General features: G+C 37.8%; 1 protein-coding gene across 4 annotated transcripts in view; it reads right to left on the bottom strand.

Moving 5' to 3' along the window:
* The window catches only part of TTBK2 (tau tubulin kinase 2), a 144,633-nt gene that overhangs the window by 47,670 nt on the left and 72,510 nt on the right, over positions 1 to 24,453 (bottom strand). For 2 of the 4 annotated variants that reach the window (XM_024732473.1, XM_024732475.1), the window contains 5 exons: positions 23,359 to 23,499; positions 21,762 to 21,866; positions 11,096 to 11,161; positions 6,816 to 6,908; positions 5,573 to 5,698 (listed from right to left, as the gene is read on the bottom strand). In XM_024732473.1, coding sequence (XP_024588241.1) covers positions 5,573 to 5,698; positions 6,816 to 6,908; positions 11,096 to 11,161; positions 21,762 to 21,866; positions 23,359 to 23,499 — 531 coding nt within the window. Of the gene's footprint in view, positions 1 to 5,572; positions 5,699 to 6,815; positions 6,909 to 11,095; positions 11,162 to 16,382; positions 16,544 to 21,761; positions 21,867 to 23,358; positions 23,500 to 24,453 lie in introns of those variants that run through there. The other 2 variants (XM_024732476.1, XM_024732474.1) reach the window with 2 other exon arrangements.

Raw genomic sequence — 24,453 nt, 5'->3', positions numbered from 1 at the left:
GAGAGTTTGCATTTAACAGAAGCAATAATCAGATTAAGCAGATTTCATTCAATTTGGCAAACTTTTATTAAATGCCTATCATTGTGCTAACTTCTTGAGAAAACTGAGATAAATGTGCAAGGTACTGGCTCTACTGGAATTTATCTAGTAAAGAGAGAAAACAAAGTGCCGCTATAAGAGTTTAGCATAAGAAATCACTCCTGTCTGAAAGGAATCAGAGGAGACTGTGGCATCTGAGTCGGGCCTTCAATTTCATAAGACAAGCAGCATTATGAAACACAGGCATACCAGGCAGGACAAGCTGGAAGAAGTGCTAGGAGTCCAATTTGACTGCACTGAGGGGTACTTATGGAACACGTAAGTACAACTGAGAATGAAAGGAGATAATTAAAAGAGGGAAAGCAAGAATTCATCCACTTCTCTCCATCTCCACTGCTTATATCCAAGTCAAGACCATCATCATTCCTTGCCTAAGAAGATGCTATCTCCCAGCCTCCCTTGCAGTTAGAATTGAGCCAATGTGAATGGGTTCTGGTCACAGGGGTATATGCCCAAGTGTTTAGATCACTTCCAGGCCTGGTCTGAAACCCCTAAACCATCATCCATACTTGCTCTTCCCTTTCCTGATGACTGTAAAGGCCATGGATTAAAGACAGCAGTGTCAGAATATGGGTGGAGCCTGGATGTTCAAGATACAACTTGAGAGTTGCCCAGGAGAGAGCCCAACTTAACTACACTGTTTTGTGAGCAAAAAATAAACCTTTGTGGTGTTAAGACACTGATTTTTAAAATATTTCTCTCTTTCTAAGGCATAGCTCAGCCTCTCTCAATACCTTCCTAAGTAGTCTCTATTCTCTGCCTCATTTGAACACACACAGCTACAAAAGCAATCCTCTTCAAACACAAATTGGATCACCATGCTCCTGTTTATTAGACTCCAAGGCTTCCTGTTGCACTAGAATAAAATCAAACTCCTTAACAAGGCTGACAAGGCCCTGTATCACCTGGCCTCTGCCTTACTTTCCAATCTTGTCTCAAACCACTTTCTCCCCTCATTTGCTACATTCTAGCCACTTGTCTTCTTTCCGTTCTTTTCTCACATCAGAGCCTATGCTCATGTTCTTCCTTTTGCTTGTAACCTTCTTTCTCTTGTCTTTGCTCTCCACATGGCCAATACAGTCCCATTTTTTAGGGCTCAGCTGAAATGGCAGCTTAAGGGAGAGAGACCTTCCCTCCCATTTTATTTTATGGGATGTTCCCCCTTGTTACTCTAGCTCAACCTCTTGTTTGTTTGCTTCACAAGCAGCCCATCTGTGCCTTCCGAAAATTTTAACTTTGTCATTATTAGAGTCAGGGGATCCTAAAACAGCTCTAAGTCCCCCAAAGCAAGAGGCAAGCCTGCTAAATTTTGATGTAATCTCTGTATAAATAGTCCCATTCCTAAACCTGGAAAGTATATTAACGAGATTAATGACATTTAGTTGGCTTTGGATTTCCTCACTCATATCCTCTGATTTTAGCAATGCTGTGTCAGTGTGTGAACTGGCTGATATACACATTTTAGTTTCAGGCTCACCAATGGTGTGTATATTTATGGGTTTCATTAGTCTTCTCAATTTGCTAAATGATGCTTGACATAATCTGACACTCTAATAAAGATACCTTTTTTTGTTCTTATGTCAGGATCATGTGATCCTATTAGTTACTGACAATAATTTCTGATAATTTTTCATATAACTTTTTAGTTCTTTCCCTGAAATTTTATTAGCCACTCATGTTAGTATTTACTTAACAGTGCCTGCTGTGTTTGTGGCCACCTCTCTATGGAAGCATGTTGGTAAACTAGAAAGAGCTTGGGCCTTTTTGAATGAGTCAGAAATGGGTTCAGATACCACCTCTAGCACCACTAGTTTTCCGAGGCAACATGTCTAAATTAAGTTTTTGTAAGAGAGGGATAATACTACTACCCAGGTGTTACTGTGACAACGCTGTGTATCATTACTGTGATAATAATGTGTAAAGGTACCAAGGGTTCTTCTTTATCTAATCTGATGCTGCTATCTTAGTTTCCCATTAACTAGTAACAGTGTCACCTACAGGAGGAGTCCTGTGGTGGAATTCAAGGTTGATAAGATTTTCCTAGGCACCCCTCAGAAATATCTCCCTTTCTCAAAACACTTCAAGAGGATTTATTTAAATTATAAGGTGGCAACAATAAGATCGAATGTTTTAATCACTATCTACATTTCTGAAAATGTTGACCCAGCACTTTTTTTAAACTTTTAATTTGAAATAATTATAGACTCATAGGAAATTGTAAAAATAGTGCAAAGAAGTCTCCTTCACCCAGTTTGCCTCAACAGTAACATCTTAAATAACTAGAGTACAATGTCAAAAACAGGAAAGTGACATTGCTACAACCCAGACAGTTTATCAAATTTCACCAGTTTTACATGTACTTGTGTGTGTATAGCTCTATACAATTTTATCACCAGAGAAGATTCATGGCCCAGCACTCGTCTCTTATAGTTGATATACTCTTTCAAAATCTAATAACAAAAACAATCCACAGGTTCTATATCTGAGGATTCAACCAACTAGATCAAAAATATTAAAAAATCCAGGAAGTTCCAAAAAGCAAAACTTACGAGCAACTATTTACATAGCATTTACACTATATTAGGTATTATAAGTAATGTAGAGATTACTTAAAGTATACGAGAGAATGTGCATAAGTTATATACAAATATTATGTCATTTTATATAAGGGACTTGAGAACCCATGATCCCCAGGGGTCCTGGAACCAATCCCCTGCAGATATTGAGGGCTGACTGTATTCATAATAAGATATCTGCTTTAATCTTGACTATAATTCTAACATCTTCACCTTCAGTTTAACAGACAGAAAACAGTATTTATGCACTCATGAGAGCTGATTTTTCTTATATTTCCTGAGTAGGACATTATTAGGCAAAGTTTCAATTCAATCTTCCTAACATTTGTTGAAAATTTAGGTGCCAGGCACAGTGCCAGGGTAGTATGGAATAAAAAAACAAAATAAGACATGTCTGTACCCCCAGGATTTAAAAGCCAGGAGGTAAGACAGACATACATAAATACTAAGTATAAATTTGGGTGTAATTTCCCAAAACACCATAAAGCTTTCCAAAAGCAAGTGTCAGCCTTTATTCAACCTGAGACATGCATAAAAGATTCCCAGTAGAGAGCAAACAGCTCTCCTCTCTAGGTCTGCACATGCTGTCAGAGTGAGCACTAGCAGGTCACTGGTAATGTGCTGGCCATATGCAACTTGTTAAGATAATGTTCTCTGGCAAGAAACTATGATGTTTAAGGATTCACAAACACAGACATTCACAGTGAAAGTGGCTTTGGAAAACAGCATCATTTAACACTTTGATTATAAAATATATTTACTTTGGTCTTGTCTCAGAATATATAAAGTTGGAGACATACTGTTATTTGACCTTTGGTAACACTAGGGAAGCAGTCACACTAAGTACTGGTATGCTTGCTGCTGGAGGAGGTTTGTTGTTGTTGTTAACTACACTGGTTGTTCCATAAAGAATTTAAAATTCCAAAAGAACAGTAATTAAAGTCATATTCAGAATTCCAAACTGTAAAATTAACCATCAGTTCACAAGAACATTCAGATTCAAAGTAGAGGGGACTTCCCTGGTGGCGCAGTGGTTAAGATGTGCTCCCAATGCAGAGGGTCCAGGTTTGATCCCTGGTCAGGGAACTAGATCCCACATGAATGCCACAAATTAGAGTTCACATGCCGCAACTAAGGAGCCCGCATGCCGCAATTAAGACCCGGTGCAACCACATAAATAAATAAAATAAAAATTAAACAACGTAGAGTAATTTTTCTCAAAATGAAGACTGCAGCAGAGCATTGTGAGGAAAGCAAGAGACAGAAACTGCAAAGGTCAGATCTTTTTGGAACGTGACATCACATTGATACTAGTCATCAGAATACACGCGTCACTTACGCCAACATCTTTTTCCCAATTATCCTTCTCCCAACTACCTGTCCTCTGCTCCCACTCACTGCTTATGGAAAATCAGAGAGCAAAAAAGAAGCAGATTATTTATAGAATCTGTGAAACAATGAAAATGTTATGCCTGCTCTCTCTCTTCCTAAAATAGGGAAATTACTATATTTTGTTTTGTTATCAGGTGACAGAAACACAGAGATTCCCCTTAGAGAATGTTCAACTGAAAAACCTGAGAACAATACTTTGTTAATTTAAATTAAATTAATTATGGGTCTAAGTTTCAAACTTTAGCTGGTGAACATTAGTCTTCTTTAGATTGTGGGCATAACTAAGCAGAGAATGTAATTAAAATTTTTTTTGCTATGTAAGCTTTAATATTCACATGCAAACTTTGTCAATCAAAAAATTATTAGCACCCAAGATGAAAGTTGTAACAATTCCTAGCTCCTCCTGAATCTAGCCTTACAAGTAAAATTTCATTATTTTATTGCAAGTAACATGAACTCCTGCATTTTAGAAAACCCATATAAAATATAAATGAGAACATATTCCAAAGTGACTCATATACAATGTATTTCCTCCATTTGTTAGCCTATACAGTTTATAACTCAAATAGCCATATAGAAAAGAATAACACAGGCTCACCTACTTAAGGTCTCTAAGGACCCAAGGCTGTATGTTGCCTCTCTGCTTTATATTCTGTATATATTATACAAAAGCTGCATTTTCACAAAGAACTAGTTATTATATGCAAAAAAGTTCACTGTGCTGTAGACAATCTTTTAGTCTTTTGACACTGACAACACTTTAGAATATGAAACTTTCATTAACAGGCAGTAAAGCCTATATGTTGTCCTTTGTAGATAAAAATGATACACTAATATATATTTTATTATTATTAATCAATGTGTGCCTTGCATTTATATTTTCAGTGGTAGTGATTATCTCGCATTAAGCTCTGACCAAGTTCCCCCTGAGAGCAACAGAATCTTCTGAAATCTAGCTGGTTGGGGTTAGGGATGCAATTTGTGGTAATCCTAGTCACCTTTGTAAGGCCTTATTAACTGATGCTCTGAGGAAATGTTTCACTCACCACAGACAAAACGGAGCCAGTAATTTTCACTGACTGCTGTCCCACAGCATATTAACATACAATATGCAGCCCTCAAGCCCTCGACAGACACATTACCTAGTTGGACATTTCCTTCTGGTCAATAAATTAGCTATAGGATTTTCATAATTTGAACTATCAGCAATTCTATACACCAGAAGAACCACAGCAGCAACAGTTAAAATGTTACATGATGAACAAACCTAAAACTCTAATGAAGTATGTTCGTCCAGAAGGGAGGAAACACACACACATGCGCTCACGTGCGGACGTGGACCCTGTCATCATCAGTCAATTTAACCACATTTCTCAGGATGTATTAAAATAGTATTATTCTAGGGACTTCCCATACTCATTTACAGCACCCTCAACAGTACAATGAGTGAAGACAGACTAAATGAGAGAGAAGAATTAACCCACAGAACTCACAAAGATGATTACCTGGTAGTCTGGTTTTGTAAAATAATCCAAAGAGGAGATGTGGTCCAGAAAGATGCTGAATTCTGGAGGGAGATGTTTCAACATAAGCCTGTGGTCATACCTCTCCTTAATAGAGCCCACTTGTTCCTGGGAAGTAAAGAGAAAAGGAACTGAACTCAATTTCTCTTGGCAGCTACACATTAAGAGCCTCTCAGTAACAGTCTCAAGGGTATGTACTACAGAATGAGACAGTGGGTAATTAAGCATAAAGCAAGAACTGAGCTCTTACTAATAGCTAACAGCTTAATGCACACTGCTTTAAGGCGGCAGGGGGAGGGGACTGTAGTGCAGAACCAAAGGGGTAACACAGTTCTGCATCAGTGAACACACAGCTCCCCAAAAGAAAGAGCTGACCTTAAATCTGGTCTACTTTTCTTTATCAACACATGCATTTATAGTTTTCAAATTGAACAATATGTGACAATTAAAAACTAAAAGCCTAATTGACTTATAAAAAAGAAAAAAGAGAACTAGTAAAAATAAAACCTAAGAGGGAGGGCTAGAAGTCAAATCAGAAATGACAATTGTACTTAAATTTGTATCTATTCTCCATGTACATAAAAAAAGTCATAACATTAATTACATCTCTAATATCAGCACATAGAAAGAAAAATATACATATTGGGATACAGTGAAAATGTTTGTAACTTTTAATTCTTATGCATAAGTATAATCTCAACAAAAACGCCTACCCAGAAATTTTTACTCCTTCCCCTACCAAAACTAACATTTCCATTTCTTTTTTAAAGGCTTTATTTTTTTTTAAATATTTATTTATTTATTTATTTGGCTGTGCCAGGTCTTAGTTGTGGCATGCGGGATCTTTAGTTGCAGCATGCAGGCTCTTAGCTGTGGCATGTGGGATCTAGTTCCCTGACCAGGGATCGAACCCGGGCCCCCTGAATTGGAAGCATGGAGTCTCTTTGTTTTTGTTTTTGTTTTTTTTGCGGTACACAGGCCTCTCACTGTTGTGGCCTCTCCTGTTGCGGAGCACAGGCGCCGGGTGCACAGGCTCAGTGGCTATGGCTCACGGCCCCAGCCGCTCCACGGCATGTGGGATCTTCCCGGACCGGGGCACGAACCCGTGTCCCCTGCATCGGCAGGCAGACTCTCAACCACTGCACCACCAGGGAAGCCCCGGGAGCATGGAGTCTTAACCACTGAACCACCAGGGAAGTCCTAACATTTCCATTTCCAAAATTACCTTGTCCTTTATTTTTCTCCAAGGCAGCTGACCAACCACAAATTCCACCAACATGTAGAATAAGGACCAAAGGTCATCATGTCTTCCCATTTCCTTCATAAGCAAAAGAGAATTCAGTCACATTACATTACCACTCCTTTTGAGTACATTACATTGTCTAAGGCCTAACTACTGTGTTTCATTTTCCTATAAAACTATCTAGTAGGTATATCTATGTACCTGTATAGCTATACAGCAATCTACATGACACAACAGATATACTGAAAAACTTTTGATACAAAGAACATCCCAAAACCCAGAAATGCTGGAAATAATTAAGAGCCCATTAATTAATAAATGAGTTCACTAATTAGTAAAGGAAGGTGGTTGCCAAGGGCTTTGAGGAAAGGGGAAAGGGGAATTAGTGTTTAGTGGGTGCAGAGTTTCAGTGTTGCAAAATGAAAAAGTTCTAGAAATCTGTTGCACAATAATATGAATATACTTAACACTACTGAATTGTATACCTAAAAATGGTTAAGGTGGTAAATTTAATGTTATGTGGGTATTTTTGTTTTTTTTTTTTTTTTTGTGGTACGCGGGCCTCTCACTGTTGTGGCCTCTCCCGTTGTGGAGCACAGGCTCGGCACGCGCAGGCCCAGCGGCCGTGGCTCACGGGCCCAGCCGCTCCGCGGCACGTGGGATCTTCCCGGACCGGGGCACAAACCCGTGTCCCCTGCATCAGCAGGTGGACTCTCAACGCCTGCACCACCAGGGAAGCCCTGTTATGTGTTTTTTACTACAATAATTAAAAAAAAAAAATAAGCAAAGGAAATCTTAAGAGCCAAAATTAAAAGAAAGCTGGAAACATGAGAAGCAACCTAATACTGAAGCTCTGGCTTTGGCTATTTTGCGGGCATTTGTCATAGGTTTACCAACATGGGTTTTATCAATCATGAAGGGGACAGGTGTAAAAGCATTGAGCCTACACAAGACAGGATTTGTAACTTCCCCACCTCTATCCCCAACATATAGCTAGGACCCTCAAAGGACTATCTTTAGTGCAGTATTTGGTACGTATGTTATACTACAATAATTTTTTCTGTAAAATTTGACCACTATCAAAAAGATAAAGTGAGTGGTTAAAAAAAATTTGCCCTGAGAATCTGTTACCATAGGACTACCCCTCACTCAGATCTGGGGTTTAAATTTATATTGTTTGTGTGGTCCAGGAAACCAGGCCCAGAAACTAAGTGTTTTCTGGGTGATCCTGTCCTACAGTAATGACAGATGCAAATGAAAATCCTCTCAAGATACCCTTAAATTCAGACTTCATTGAATTCCTAGAGATAAAGCCCCACCAAATATAAGTTCATTACTTGAAATTATAAAATATATTAGAACGCAAGCTACCATAAACTAATGGCAAGAAAAACTATAAAGAGCAGAATTAGCTATCCAAGAATTTCAGAATGGAATTATAAGATATAGAATATGAAATAAGATTTTAAAAATAGAATCAAAGTCACAAGAAAGGAAGCATATTCTCTCCCCCCAAATAAAAAGACCAATTAGATTTATAAAAGGACTAAAAAGAACATTTAGAAATAAAAAGCACAAATATGTAATTAGAAACTGAATGGTTAGGGAATTCCCTGGCAGTCCAGAGCTTAGGTGCTTTCACTGCCAAGGGCCTGGGTTCAATCCCCGGTCGGGGAACTGAGATCCCACAAGCTGCGTGGCATGGCCAATACACCACCACCACCACCAACAACAACAAAAACCCACACTCAATGGACAAGGTTAAAAGCTGATCAAGCACACCAGAAAAAAAGAATTAATGAACTGGAAGACAGATTTGAAGAAATTATCTAGAATGCAAAAAAGAGACCAAAAGAGAAAATCTGAGAGTGAACTTAAAAGGCATGGAAGACATAACAAGAAAGTTTAATATGCATCAATTTGGAGATATGAAAATAAAGGTACAGAGAGAAAGGAAAAGAGGCAACATTTAAACAAGCAATGTCTGAGAATCTTCCAGAATAGATGAAAGATGTGAATGTTCAGGAAGCAAAACAAATCTCAAAACAAAGTAAATATAAAGAAATCCACACCAAGGCACATGCAGGACACCAAAGACAGAGAAGATATCAAAAGTAGTCAAGAAAAAAAGGACAAATTAAATACAAAGTAACAACAATACATGGACAAAGATCTCAGTAGCAACCATAGAACCAGAAGAAAGTAAAATAATTTCTTCAAAGTATTGACATAAAACAAATATTAACAAAGGATTAAAATGAAGGAAAACAATGAGATGAAGTAAACAGAGTTCATCAAGTATTTTGAAAAGTCCTTGTATTGTTTGGGAGTTATTTACATTAAAAGTTTAAGATTCTCTAAATAAACTTGCTTTTACTTAAAAAAAAAAGTTTAAGATTTAGGTACCCAAAAAATAGAAATGTAGTGTATTAAGTTTAGAAATTATCCAATCATGGTCGCAGAGTATGGAAGAAAGAAGTATATTTTAGAATTACCTGGGAATTCTTCTTAAATTAGACAAGACACTCTCAAGGTTCCACTAGTTGTACTCCTGTGTCACCACATACACTGACAATCACTGTTGTGAAGCTGTGTTACTGTGTAAAGCATTCTACTCCTCAGGTGTGTTGGGAGCAGAAATGAAGGGTAAGAACCACTGCTATACACTATCAAATTTCTCTACCAAGAATAATAAGCAGGTTAACAGAGCAACTGATAGAGTACTCTATGCTGGAAAGGCGTAGAAATGGCATAGAAAGGCATAGAAAAAAAAATATATATATATATAAAATCTCTTTCTAGCAGCTATTTTGAAAATGTTTATATAGCTATTATGATCTCTGAAAATGTTTATGCTTATCTCAAAAAGAATGTCCTATTCCGAAGATTCCAATGTGGACATATTCTTTAATAGAATTAATTAGAAAGCATAGTACTTCTAAACTTTCGCAAGAATCTATCTGGAGGATGCGTACCTCTTTTCAAGGTAGAATAATTAACTAAATACCATAAAATAAAACAACACTGAATCAAACCAAATGAGTTAAAATGCTCAGCAGAGTGCTACACACTGATAAAAATACTTTTCCTATTTTCAATTTATAATCACATCCTAAGAAACCAAATTAACTGAAGCATAGCATATAAAACCACAGCATTCTCTTCCTATTACATTTAGCATTGGTCAAGTTATTATTATTTTTTAAATTTATTTATTTTTGGCTGCGTTGGGTCTTCGTTGCTGTGTGTGGGCTTTCTCTAGTTGCGGTGAGCGGCGGCTACTCTTTGTTTAGGTGCGCAGGCTTCTCACTGCAGTGGCTTCTCCTGTTGCGGAGCACAGGCTCTAGGCACGTGGGTTTCAGTAGTTGTGGCGCATGGGCTCAGTAATTGTGGCACACAGGCTTAGGTGCTCTGTGGCATGTGGGATCTTCCCAGACCAGGGCTCAAACCCATGACCCCTGCATTGGCAGTAGGATTCTTAACCACTGTGCCACCAGGGAAGTCCTGGTCAAGTTTTTATTAAAGCAGTTTTGGCTTCACAGAACAAGAATAAGGTAACAAAAGACCAAGAAAAGATTTCTATTTATTTAATCAAGGAATCACTTGTTATATTTTTCAACTCTGTCCAAACAAGTTCAACAGTTGAGAATCCATAAAGTACCCACCTTTCCTATTCATAACTAAGGTTCGGGATGAGGAAAAAAATTTTTAGAGCAAAACAAAAGGATCAAAGTTAAAAAAAGAGAGAGAGAAATTTTTTTAATTTAACCCAAGAGGAGAGGTATAATGTACTAAGATGAAAAAAAAATTTTAAGTTGCTATATTTTAGATCTTCATGAAAACAAGCGTGATGGAGAGGGGATATCACAGATTAGATGTATATTACAGAAAAAAGGACCTCCTTCATTAGGTATTGATAGTATGAATTCCCAAATAACTTCTTGAAATAGAACACAGATATTTTCTTTCTTCAAAATTCTATAGTAAATTTAATACTTATATCTAATTAAGGACACAAGATTCTCCATAGACATATATATATAATTAGCCATTATATTTTCTGCCAAATTAAATTTTATTTTCTATGCAGCTACACATATCTATTATCTATCCACTATGCATCATACCATGCATTAGTATTTCTAACACCTTTCCTTCTGCTCCCAAGCACTTTCCACACCTCTGTACTCTAATGTAAAGAAGTCAATCTGATTCAAGCATCAGCATGCTTATACAGCCATGACTCTAGTTCAGATACCTACCCTGTTCCGATGAGCATTGATTGATGCGTAACGAACTGTCCCTCGAAAGCCTGCCACAGCTCGAGGCTACAAAACCAAGCAAAGAATAGTAACTGAGCTTTAAATAGCATAAGATTCAGCACACTTAAGCCCATGAAGTAGAAGGGAGAAACGTGTATTATTGTGAAGAAAACACTACTTAAATTTCTAACATTTTTAATAATTGTGAAATTATAAAAATTAGAGAGAATATCTCTAAATCATATGTTTAAAACATATTAGTTATCAATGAGTCCCATTTTAGTTATCGATGAATCCCATTTTTTCCTACCATTTTAAAATAAAGTAGGATTTATGACAAATAAACTCTGTACATTAGAAAACATAAAAGCTTTCATGACAAGCATCATAGTATATACATTAATATTCAGGCTCTGGTTACAAATAAGTATATTAAGACCATGAGGTCTAAGTAAAATAAGATGCCAACATCTTTGTGTCTTGGCTATATCATTCAAACTCAATTCAAAGATGGTGGCAACTTGTACCTCTCCCTGCACATGTAATTCACATATTCATAAACTTAAATTATTGGGTACTATTACCCCAAGAGTTCCCTTAATGCCCTTTATAGTCAATCCCCTTGACTCCCAGTTTCTGGCTGGCAACCTCTGATTTCTGTCCCTCCTTAGAACTCAGAATTGTCTAGTGTTTTAGGTTTAACTGTTCTAATTACTGTGTAATGGTATCTCACTGTGGTTTTAATTTGCATTTCGCTAATAACTAAAGATGTTCAGAATTTGTTCATGTACTTATTTGCCATCTGTAGTATCTATTCTTTAATGAAATGCCTATCCAAATCTTTTGCTTATTTTTATAGGTTTGTTTTTTTATTATTGAGTTTTGAGAACTGCTTATAGATTCTGGATATAAAGTCCTCTGTAAGGGCTTCCCTGGTGGCGCAGTGGTTGAGAGTCCACCTGCCGATGCAGGGGACGCGGGTTCGTGCCCCGGTCTGGGAGGATCCCACATGCCGTGGAGCGGCTGGGCCCGTGAGCCATGGCCGCTGAGCCTGCGCGTCTGGAGCCTGTGCTCCGCGACAGGAGAGGCCACAACAGTGAGAGGCCCGCGTACCACAAAATAAAAAAAAAAAAGTCCTCTGTAAGATGTGTGTTTTGCAAATATTTTATTCCAGTCTGTGATTTGACTTTTCATTTGCTTAACAGTGTGTTTTCAAAATGCAGAAGTGTTTACTTTTGATGAATTTTTAATTCTTTTATTTTTGTACCACATGAATATATTTCCAAAACTTATGTTTAAAAACATCTTTAAAGAAAAAGAAAGTAAAAAGTGAGAGTGGTTAGTATCCTAAGAGCATGTTTTATTAAAATAAATACCTAGAAGCCAAAGCAATCTTGAGAAAAAAGAACAAAGCTGAAGGTATCGTATTCCCTGACTTAAGACTATACTACAAAGCTACAGTAATCAAAACAGCATGGTACTGGCACAAAAAATAGACACATAGATCAATCGAACAGTATAGAGAGCCCGGAAATAAACCCACACAATTACAGTCAATTAATCTATGACAAAGGAGGCAAGAATATAAATGGAGAAAAGATAGTCTCTTCAATAAGTGGTCTGGGAAAACTGGACAGCTACATGTAAAAGAATGAAATTAGAACATTGTCTCACACCATATATAAAAATAAACTCAATATGGATTAAAGACTTAAATATAAGACCAGAAATCATAAATTACTTAGAAGAAAACATAGGCAGACACTGACATATATCGTAGCAATTTCTTAGATCTGTCAGGCAAAGGAAACAAAAGCAAAAGTAAACAAATTGGACCTAATTAAACTTAAAAGCTTTTGCACAGCAAAGGAAACCACTGAAAAAATGAAAAGACAACCTACTGAATGGGAGAAAATATTCACAGATGATATGACCAATAGGGGTTAATATCCAAAATATATAAACAGCTCATTCAACTCAGCAACAAAAAAAAAACCCGATTAAAAAATAGGCAGAAAACCTGAATAGATATTTTTCCAGAGAAGACATATAGATGGCCAAGAAGCACATGAAAAGACACTCAACACTGCTAATCATCAGGGAAATCCAAATCAAAACCACACCTGTTAGAATGGCTATCATCAAAAAGAACACATATAATAAATGTTGGTGAGGACAGGGAAGAAAGGGAACTCTCATACACTGTTAGTGGGAATGTAAATTGATGCAGCCACTATGAAAAATAGTCTGGAGATTCCAAAAAAAACTAAAAATAGCTCATAGACAATATGATCTAGAAATTCCACTCCTGGGTATATATCCAAAGAAAATGAAAACGCTAATTCAAAAAGATACATGCACCTCAATGTTCATAGCAGCATTATTTACAATAGCCAAGATACAGAAGCACTCTAAGTGTCCATCAACTTATGAATAGATAAGGAAGATGTCACACACACACACACACACACACACACACACACACACACACTGGAATATTACTCAGCCTTAAAAAGAATAAAATTTTACCACTTGCAACAACATGATGAACCTGAAGGGTATTATGCTTAGTGAAATAAATCATATAGATAACGACAAATACTGTATGTTATCACTTATATGTGGAATCTAAAAAATGAAACAAACAAATGAATATAAAAAAACTGAAACAGGGGGCTTCCCTGGTGGCGCAGTGGTTGAGAGTCCACCTGCCGATGCAGGGGACACGGGTTCGTGCCCCAGTCCAGGAAGATCCCACATGCTGTGGAGCGGCTAGGCCCGTGAGCCACGGCCTCTGAGCTTGCGCGTCCAGAGCCTGTGCTCCGCAACGGGAGAAGCCACAACAGTGAGAGGCCCGCGTACCACAAAAAAAAAAAAACAAAAAAACAAAAAACTGAAACAGACTTACAGACAAAGAGAATAAACTGTGGTTACCACTGGGGAGAAAAATGGGGAGGGGGCAAGACAGGGGTAGGTGATTAAGAGATACAAATTACTATATATAAAATAAATAAGCTAAAAGGAAGTATTATATAGCGCAGGGAATAGAGCCAATATTTTATAATAACTATGTAATAAAGAACTATGTAATAAAACCCTCAATGGAAATAAGAAAATAGATGAAATTCTGGAATGGTAACATTTAAAATTTTTTCTTAAGTAGGACACTATAGCCCTAGGCACTGGAAGGTTCAGCTGAATGGTTAAGAAGGAAGCAGCAAGAGAAGACATGGCATTCCAAGAGCTTAGACACAAAGGGCCAATGTAAGATGCCAGCTCAAAGGCTAAAGAAACTGAGGCATCCTCTAAACCAGGAGGGAAAACATGAACATGCAGATTCAAATCACTAAGTAAATAGAAGTTCAACTCCAAAACCGTATGGACCAAAGTACTGCAAATATATATACAAAGACACACACTACTTTTTTTTTTTTTTTTTTTTTTTTTTTTTGCGGTACGCGGGCCTCTCACTGTTGTGGCCTCTCCCATTGCGGAGCACAGGCTCCGGACGCGCAGGCTCAGCGGCCATGGCTCAAGGGCCCAGCCGCTCCACGGCATGTGGGATCTTCCCGGACCTGGGCATGAACCCATGTCCCCTGCATCGGCAGGCGGACTCTCAACCACTGCACCACCAGGGAAGCCCACAAGTCCTTTTTATCTCACATCCCTATTTGATACAACTAATACATCTTAAAGGTTATAGACAGTAGAGGCTCTCCCACGTGCCACAACTACTGACGCCTCCACGCCTAGAGCCCGTGCTCTGCAACAAGAGAAACCACCACAATGAGAAGCCTGCGCACCGCAACAAAGAGTAGCCCCCATTCACCGCAACTAGAGAAAGCCCGCACACAGCAACGAAGACCCAACACAGCCAAAAATAAGTTAATAAATAAATTCATAAAAAACAAACAAACAAAAAACAGTAGAGGCTCTCAAAACCAACCACATAAACAACTTGGTAGTATCGCTAGTGTAACAGATAGGATCCATCATTCCCTTTGTAATGTATTCTGACTGACAATCCTATATCATAAGTTTGGAAAAATAAATACACATTTATGTTTTGAGGGAGTTTCTCTGTGGTGATGGAATAGTTTTATATCCTGATTGGGCTGTTGGTTATATGAATCTACAAGTGTGATAAAATTTCATATACCACCCCTCCCCTGAAAGGAAAAGTGTATGTAAAAAATAGTGAAATCTGACTCAGGTTTGTACTTGAGTTAATAATAGTATACCAATAACAGTTTCTTAGTTTTGACAACATATTATGATTATGTAAGATGTCATCATCGGGGGGAAGCTAGGTGAAGGGTACATGATAACTGTACTATTTTACAACAGCTCCCTGAATCTGCTCCATACTCCAAAACAAGTACCCTCGGGCCTATAGAAGAAAGAAGAAAGCAAAGTAAGGGACTGGTTAATGCAAAATATAGAATGTAGGTTATGGCTGCAATGGCCACTATAATAGCAACTTAAAACTAAATGAAATTTAAAATTCAGTTCCTCACTTGCTCTGGCCACAATTCAAGTGCTCAATAGCCACATGTAGCCAGTGGCTACCATATAAGACAGTACACATACAGACACTTCCATCTTCGCGGTAAGCTCCATTGAAGGAGCTCGAAGAAGGAAAAGGGGTGTGATCAGGAAGTGATCGACCCACAGAACACTTCTAAGGTGGTAATGAACTATTTCTTAACCTAGATGGAGGCCATGGATGTTTTGACATTCTTCCTTAAAATTTTTATATATGTTTTTTACACTCTTCTAGAATACACATAGCAAGGCAAAAAAAAAAAAAAAAAAAGGAAATATTGGTTTTTGCAGATAACATGATGGCATACCTAGAGAATCCAAGCAACTCAATTCAAGTTTCTTAAAAGCAATAAATAAACAAAATTGTACTATATAAAAGAAATCTACCCAGGCAACTTTTGATTTTATATTAGTGGAACAATATAAGAAAATGATTTCAATCATAATTATGATCCAAAAAGTAAGAAAGTAATTTTACTTGAGATTTAAGAGTTTTAAAGATAATTATGAAATCCTACTGGCATAAAAACTCTAAAAGGAACTAGCTATTAATACATAAATAAAGGGAAAGCTTAACTCCTTACACAGCCTGGGTTACATTCGACCACAATGATATTCCCTCTTTCTTCCATAGTGCTAACCTGACCCCAACCCTGGTTAAACTCAATTCATAGATGAAACTGTACCTGTAAACAAGCAGTTAAAAGTATATGGAGAAAAAGGATTGTACTGACAATCTTACCTTAAATTACCATCATACTCAAGTGAGCTTTCAGCACAGCCCAGCAATCTATTATATTTTCCCAGTCAGTTTGCTCTCTCCCCTTCCATGATAACTATTTCACACGTGCTCTTCTCTCCTCAACCTCCAACACCATTTTGCACTCTCAGCAAAAGGCCTTGTCTCTTTCTTCACTGAGAAAATAAAAGCCATGAGAGAACTTCAACTTCCACCACCAAATCTAAATGCCTACCTGTATCTGTGTCCATTTATTCTACCTTTTCTCAGTTACAGTGGAAGAAGTGTTCTTGCTCTAATAATGGAGCATTGTGTCAGGATTCCTTCCCCAACAGCTTGCAAGAACTTGGCTCCTGTGATTGTTCCTGCTCTGTCCTACATCATCAATTTTTTTCATGTCTCCTGGAGCACTACTAATATTAGAACACGAGCATGCTACAATAGCTGACGTTAAAAAAAAATAAACTAGGGAAGGAAGGAAGGATTTTACTTCCCTTACAACTACTTCCTTGTTTTACTTATATTCCCTTTCTCCACATCCTCTCCCCAACACTTTCTTTAACCTACTCCAATTAAGTTTTCATTGCTCTACAGAATCACTTTTATAAAAGTCACCAGTCACTTCCACCTTGCCAAATCCAGATGATCAGTTCTCAGTTCTCCTACCTTCCTTGACCTATCAGTAGCATCAGTAGCACCCCACATATTTGAAGCACTTTCTTCACTTGGCTCTCAAGATACCACACTCTCCTGATTTTCCTCCTACCTCACTGGCCAATCCTCCTCCCCACTGTTCTTTGCTAATTCATAGTTCTTTTCTATCCATTATTGAGTTGCTAAAGTGTCTCAACGGCTCAGACTCAGACCTCTCTTCTTTTCTAGCTATACCTTTTCCCTAACTGATCTAAGCTAGTTCCATTTTTTTAAATTACCATTTATTTTTAAACACTGGGAGCAAATGATTCTTAAATTTATATTATCTCCATCCCTGATAATCTCCTTTGAGCTACAGTTTACTATATCAAGTCAACTTCTTATTATTTCCATCTAGAATCTAAGAGGCATTTTAAACTTAACTTTTAGAAAACAGAACTTCCGGGGACTTCCCTGGTGGTGCAGTGGTTAAGAATCCGCCTGTCATTGCAGGGGACACGAGTTCGATCCCTGGTCTGGAAGGATCCCACATGCTGCAGAGCAACTAAGGCCATGCGCCACAACTACTGAGCCTGCACTCTAGGGCCCTCCAGCCACAACTACTGAAGCCCACGTGCCTACAGCCTGTGCTCCGCAACAAGAGAAGCCACCGCAATGAGAAGCCCGTGTACCGCAACGAGAAGCCCATGTACCGCAACGAAGTGTGGCCTGCGCTTACCGCAATTAGAGAAAGCCTGTGCGCAGCAACGAAGACCCAATGCAGTCAAAAATTTTAAAATTTTAAAAATTAAAAAAAAAAAAAAACTGAGCTTTTAGAAAAAAAAAAGAGAACTTCTGTTTTTCCCTCATAAAACTTCCGTTTTCCCACACTTCAGCCTTCATCTCTATCATGGTTTCAGGACAAAAACTTAGAAGTCATTCTTGACTCTTCTTTTCCCTTCACATTTCAGTATCAAATCCAGAAGGAAGTCCTGTTAAATACGTCTTTAAAACATATCCTAAATATAAGCATTTTCCACATGTTCATTGTATCACCCTAATGCCCTAAGTCCCAGCCACCAGCAATGACCACTGGACCATGGCATTAGCCTTTTAACTTGTCTTTCTGATTCTACTCTTGCTCTCAGTAGTCTCTTCTTCACAGTGATAAAAAAAAAAAAAAAAAAAAGTCCTAAGAATTGAAAAACTGCTATTCAGAATAGAAGTGGGATTCCAGAAATATATTCAAATCCAATACACTACATAGAAACTAATTTCTTTACCTGCCCAAATACCAATTAATACAAGAACATTGATGGAACTGAAGATAGTCTTCCACAATTTCAAGGCACTTAAATTCTCATGTGGCTACGTTTTAAATATAACCTACTTCTGTATATAACTCTATAGTTAGCTTATTGACAGAGCATGTAACATATTATGCAACAACCCTGCTTCCTATCACACTTAGAATAAAATCCATCTCTTGGCAAAATCGTTCACATTCTGGGGCCTACCAACCTCCTAAACTCGTCTCTCTCCACTTACCCACCACACTATGCTATGCCATGCTACAGCCACAGTGGCCTCCCCCCTTTTCCCTGAATATACCAAACTTACTCTGCCTCAGAGTCTCTGCACTTGCTGCTCCCTTTGCCTGGAGCACTCTCTTTCCAGAAAATCACACAGCCTGCTCTCATACTTCATTCAACTCTCAACTCAATACCTCCTTAGAGAAGTCTTTTCTAACTAATACCTCTAAAATAGTCTCCTAGCCTCACTGCCCATCACTCTCTATGTCAATACCCTGCTTTCTGCTGGTTTTTTTTTGTAGAATTTATCACAATCTAAAATTATGTATTTATTTGTATATTATCTGTCTTCACCACTAAAATATAACCTCCATAAGAACCTCATTTTGGTCTGCTGTTCACTGCTGCAGTCCCAGCATCTAGATCCATGCCTCACACATAATCTGTGCTCATTTAATAAGTGTTTTATAAGTGAATAAATACTAACCTCATAATATTCTAAAAACTAAAAAAGAAAGATGCTTGGAATAGAAATGAGACCCCAGAAATATATTCAAGTCTAATAAGCTGCACTGGACCCAAATTCATCACCTGCCTTGCTATCTATTAATGCAAGACCTTCATTGGAACCAAAAAGATTGTCTTATAATTTCTAGGTGCTTAAATTTTCATGTGCCTATATTTTAAATATAATTTACATTTATTGTATACAGTCTGTTATTATATAGTTGTTAGCTCATTCACAGTGTTTCAACTTCTGTGCAACTAATCTGCTAGAAATGAAAATCATAGTACCAAGTTGAAACAAAAAGTATAAAAGTAGACATTATAGCACAACATTGTATCAACTATACTTCAATTAAAAAATAAATTTTTTTAAAAAGTAGACATTAAAGAACTGTAGGGGGAGATCAACTGCCAGTATGACAATATGAGGAGCTCTGATGACCTGCTCCCCAGTAAAACTGGTAAAAACAATTTTAAAAAATAACCATAGCCTCTGGAAATGGTCCTTCAAGCAAACAACAAATGATGAAACAGCTATTTCATATTCATGAAAAGTCAGTAAGAAAAGCTAGATTCTACGGTATTTGAACCAAAACCACTCCCCCTCCTTCCTCTCTTCCAGATCAGCAGGGGTGGCTCCACTCCAGGATGCTGCAGCAGAGAACACAGGGCTCCTTCCTTCCCCAGTTCTGAGCCAGAGGGCTTTCTTCGTGTAGGAGCAGGACTTCAGCATTTCTCATCTTCTCCCAGCTGCCTGTTGCTGACGAGGCTGTCATGGGCAAGCGTGGTACAGAGGTGGAAGCCCCTTTCTTGCACCCAGCTTCCACTCATGGAATGAAGGCTCTACCTTGGGCATGATGTGCTGAAAATACTGGGGCCCCAAAAGCCCTTCTCCTGGCTCATGAAGCAGTGGTTCCATGCCAGGAGAGTCAAGCCAAGAGACCTCAGGCTACTGTCCCGATCTCAACCAGAGGGCCCTGCTCCCAAGAGAGGATGTCACTCAGAGAGAAGTTTGCCATAGTCCTCACCCCCAACTCCAGAGCCCTCGGTCAGAGATTTTGTCTACAGACAGAAGAACGCCGTAAAAAAGTTTATCTCCCAATCTCTTCCCAAAGGAACTTATTTCATTTGCAACAGTGAAGTTAATTAAACTTAAGACCCTCTCATTAATAGTGGAGGTTATAGTACAGAGAATTGGGAGGATTTGTGGATCTGAGGATACAGTCTAGACCACAGGCTGGCCAGGTGAGAACCAGGGGAACAAGACAGGTGGGGGAACCCGTCTGGGGTCAGAACAAACTATAACCTCAGAAGGGAATTCCCTGCCAGTCCAGTGGTTAGGACTCTGTGGTCTCACTGCTGAGGGCCCAGGTTCAATTCCTGGTCAGAGAACTAACCCTGCAGCCGCGGCCAAAAAACCCCCAAACTATTCCATTTTAGGAGCCACAATTTGATTGGATTAGTCTGTCAAGGAATGTACGTCTTGGGGCACTGTTTTAAGCAACAGAGCAATCAGCCAGCAATCAGCAGGTTTAATAACTGGATGTGGTCAGAAAAAGTGTGGAGGAGAGCCCTACCAGTACCACTGTCATTCCAGGGTGACGATGGGCAGACCTAAAGCTGCACCTCCCTGAGGGGCAACAAGAGAGACTTAACAGGGCTTCCCTGGTGGCGCAGTGATTGAGAGTCTGCCTGCCAATGCAGGGAATGCGGGTTCGAGGCCTGGTCTGGGAGGATCCCACGTGCCGTGGAGCAACTGGGCCCGTGAGCCACAGCTACTGAGCCTGCACGTCTGGAGCCTGTGCTCCGCAACAAGAGAGGCCGCGACAATGAGAGGCCTGTGCACCGCGATGAAGAGTGGCCCCCGCTCGCCGCAACTAGAGAAAGCCCTCGCACAGAAATGAAGACCCAACACAGCCAAATAAATAAATAAATTTATTAAAAAAAAAAGAGAGAGACTTAACACTATGTGCTGGGATGGGGGGGAAGGATAAAATAATCTAGTCAGTCACTAAACATATAAATAAGCAAATAACACTAACAAGCCCTGGAAGGGAGGACCAGTACCCAGAATTGCTATAATATATTATCTAAAATGTCCAGTTTCCAACAACAAAAAAATATAAGACATGCAAAGAAACAGGAAAGTGTGACCCATACATGTAAAAAAAAAAAAAGTAGGCAACAGAAACTGACTGTAAGAATGACTACATTCTTCTCCTGTTGGATATAACAGAAGAAGATTTCAAAGTAGGCATTATAAATATGTTCAAAGAAATAAAGGAAAGCTTTCCTTACTTAAAGAAGTAAGGAAAGTGTAATTACAACGCCATATCAAATAGAGAATATCACTAAAGAGAAATTTTTAAAAAGAACCAAATGGACATTCTGGGTGTGAAAAATACGGTAACTGAAACAGAAGTACAGGATGTACAGAGACTCAGACTGCAAAAAGGACCCTTGATGCTGAAGTGGTAATGTGTGTTCTCATAAGACCACTCTAAATCTGCGTCTAATGTACATGTTTTTAAAAGCCACAACTCTCAATAATAAAATTAATTAACACCATCTATAAAGTAATCATAAAATCTATAAGATACTTCTTGGATGACATCCATTCTGATACACAATTAGCATTTCTTTAAAAAGCGTGACACTATAAATAATAAGTTAATTCTCAAATATTTAATAATAACATGAAAAATCTTACTGGTCTGACGTCACCACAGGAATTGGTAAATTGTCGAGCCAAGCCAAAATCAAGCATGTAACATTTCCTACATGTACTAGGAAAGCGACCCATGGCAAAGTTTGACTAGAAAAATAAAGAAGGAAAATATATATATTATTATTATACTTAGTCCTTATACCTTATCCTTCCTCTATTTTAATTCTTCTATTTAAACTCTATATAATACACATGTCCCAAATATACTATTCTAGTCAATGATGTTTACTGGATATTAATACATAATTTTGCTGTGGGTTCTATTAATGCCTAGGATCAGGTGAACTCTGAGCAACAAAAAATTTATGTGACTATAAATTTACATAAAACACAACACTGACTTAACTGGAATCAGTACTCTAAGTTCCTTGAAATTCTAGTCTAAGTCACTACTTACTTTTTAAAATGGGAGGAACTAGGAGTGAGCAAAATAGAATATATAGTTCAGAAATTGAAATGAATTTCCTATAAGCATCATGAACCTGAATTTCACTACATGTAAAAATTAAAATACAATTCAAGGACACATTTCAAAACAGACTTAAGGAAAATACACTCTGCATTCTTCCCTTAATAAAAATAAATGTAACATTAAATGACCACAAACTTGCAAAGATAGGTATATAAGGGAATTTCTCTTTTTGAAGTCAAAAGTCAAATTGTTATAGAATTGTTAGCTTTTATTTTAAAATACTGTTTTATTTTAAAATACTGTTCTACTTAGGGAGCTTTCTAATCAAAATGGAAACTCTTCAATCACCATGGTTCTCAAATAATGACGTTTAACTTGACATAAAAATAAAAGCAGGAGAAATCTATGTTACATTAAGTTTGACTCAACTATGTTAATTTTAGTTGGCATTTTCATGTAAACTGTTTAATTTTAGAAATCATGTAGCAACAGATGGAAATAATTTTCAACTGCAACAACCAACATATGATAAATTTATAGTAAATACAGCATATCAGAAATGGATCATTTCTCCTTGTAATACAAAAACCAAGAAAGGGAAAATAAAGACATATTTCACAGTTACAGAAATGACAATTTCTAAGAAAAGACAGAATAGAAAAAAATACTATATATTGGCACTGTAGCACTCAGGAGAAAAATCAAGCTCCTTCATAATGGATAGTTTCTTATAAGTATAATTTGTCACTTGAGAAACAGTTCAAAGAACACAATGCCAACATCTAAAAGCAACATATGTATATATTTTTAACCAATATCAGGAAAAAGAAATCCAAAGAATAACTATTAATTTAGGTGTAAGGCTAAGTAACTGACAATGTTAACACATATAATAATAATAGTGAAGCATTAATAATTTTTAATTTGGCTGCTGAGCAACATTTTCATTGTATGAGAAAAGCTCTCTAAGTTATAGCTTGTAATTATCATTTTTTTTAAATTAAAAGGCAAGTTACATGTACTTTAAGTTTACATCTTTGCCACAGAAATTAAAATACTACCTTGTATTTAATATAGAAAGCTACATTTGTAATTTACTGTGTCCCATGATAAGATTAAGAGTACCAAGCAAACTCATTCTGTGATCTGGAGGAAAAGGCTCCCTACCGGTTTGATGTCTCGGTGCAAGAATCCCACAGAATGGATGCTCTCAATAGACTCCAGAATCTGTCTACCCAACCGAAGAGTAGTGCTAATGGTGAATGTGCCCCGGGACTGGCTTCGGCGTAGATCCGCCAGATTCCGACCCTGTGGAAACCAAATAAACACTTTCAAGTACTGTACTAAATGTATAAGAGAAGAGTAGAGAATTGCTCATTTACCATTAAAAAATGTTTTGACTGAAATAGCAAGGATTTTACCTGAATCATGAGCCTCTCACTCAAGAGAAGAGATTCTCTTAAGATAACGCATGAACATTTCGGAGAAATTTAAGAATAACCAAAGTTTTTTTTTAAACATATTATGTTTCTTTTTAACTTTTTTTTTCTGAATGAAGGATTCTTTAAATTCTATAGAACTTCACAATTTTCTAAAGTTTCACACATGATTTCATATAATGCCATAATAACCCTTTTTAAAAATCTCCTATCCCTATACTGCCCCTACCCCCTCTCCCCGCTCCCCACTGGTAACCACTAGTTTGTTCTCTATATCTGTGAGTCTGCTTCTTTTTGGTTTTATTCACTAGTTTATTGTATTTTTTAGATTCCACATATAAGTGATATCATACAGTATTTGTCTTTGTCTATTCTACGTCTATAATATGTTTCTGAGTTACCATGTTTCCTTTGTCACTGATGTTATAACAAAATATAGTCTTGATTACTTAAAAAAGATATATACGGGCTTCCCTGGTTGGCGCAGTGGTTGGGAGTCTGCCTGCCGATGCAGGGGACACGGGTTCGACCCCTGGTCTGGGAAGATCCCACATGCCACGGAGCAACTGGGCCCGTGAGCCACGACTACTGAGACTGCGCGGCTGGAGCCTGTGCTCCGCAACAAGAGAGGCTGCAACAGTGAGAGGCCCGTGCACCGCGATGAAGAGTGGCCCCCGCTTGCTGCAACTAGAGAAAGCCCTTGCACAGAAATGAAGACCCAACACAGACAAAAAATAAATAAATAAAATTTTTAAAAAAAAAGCTTTAAAAAAAAAAGATATATACACAGGGAAGTAATTCCTCATTACTGCCTAACATATTC

This window comes from Neophocaena asiaeorientalis, unplaced genomic scaffold (assembly GCF_003031525.2).
Source record: "Neophocaena asiaeorientalis asiaeorientalis breed wild unplaced genomic scaffold, Neophocaena_asiaeorientalis_V1.1 scaffold119, whole genome shotgun sequence".
Taxonomy (NCBI): Eukaryota; Metazoa; Chordata; class Mammalia; order Artiodactyla; family Phocoenidae; genus Neophocaena; species Neophocaena asiaeorientalis.
This window is presented reverse-complemented; position numbering and strand designations above follow the sequence as displayed.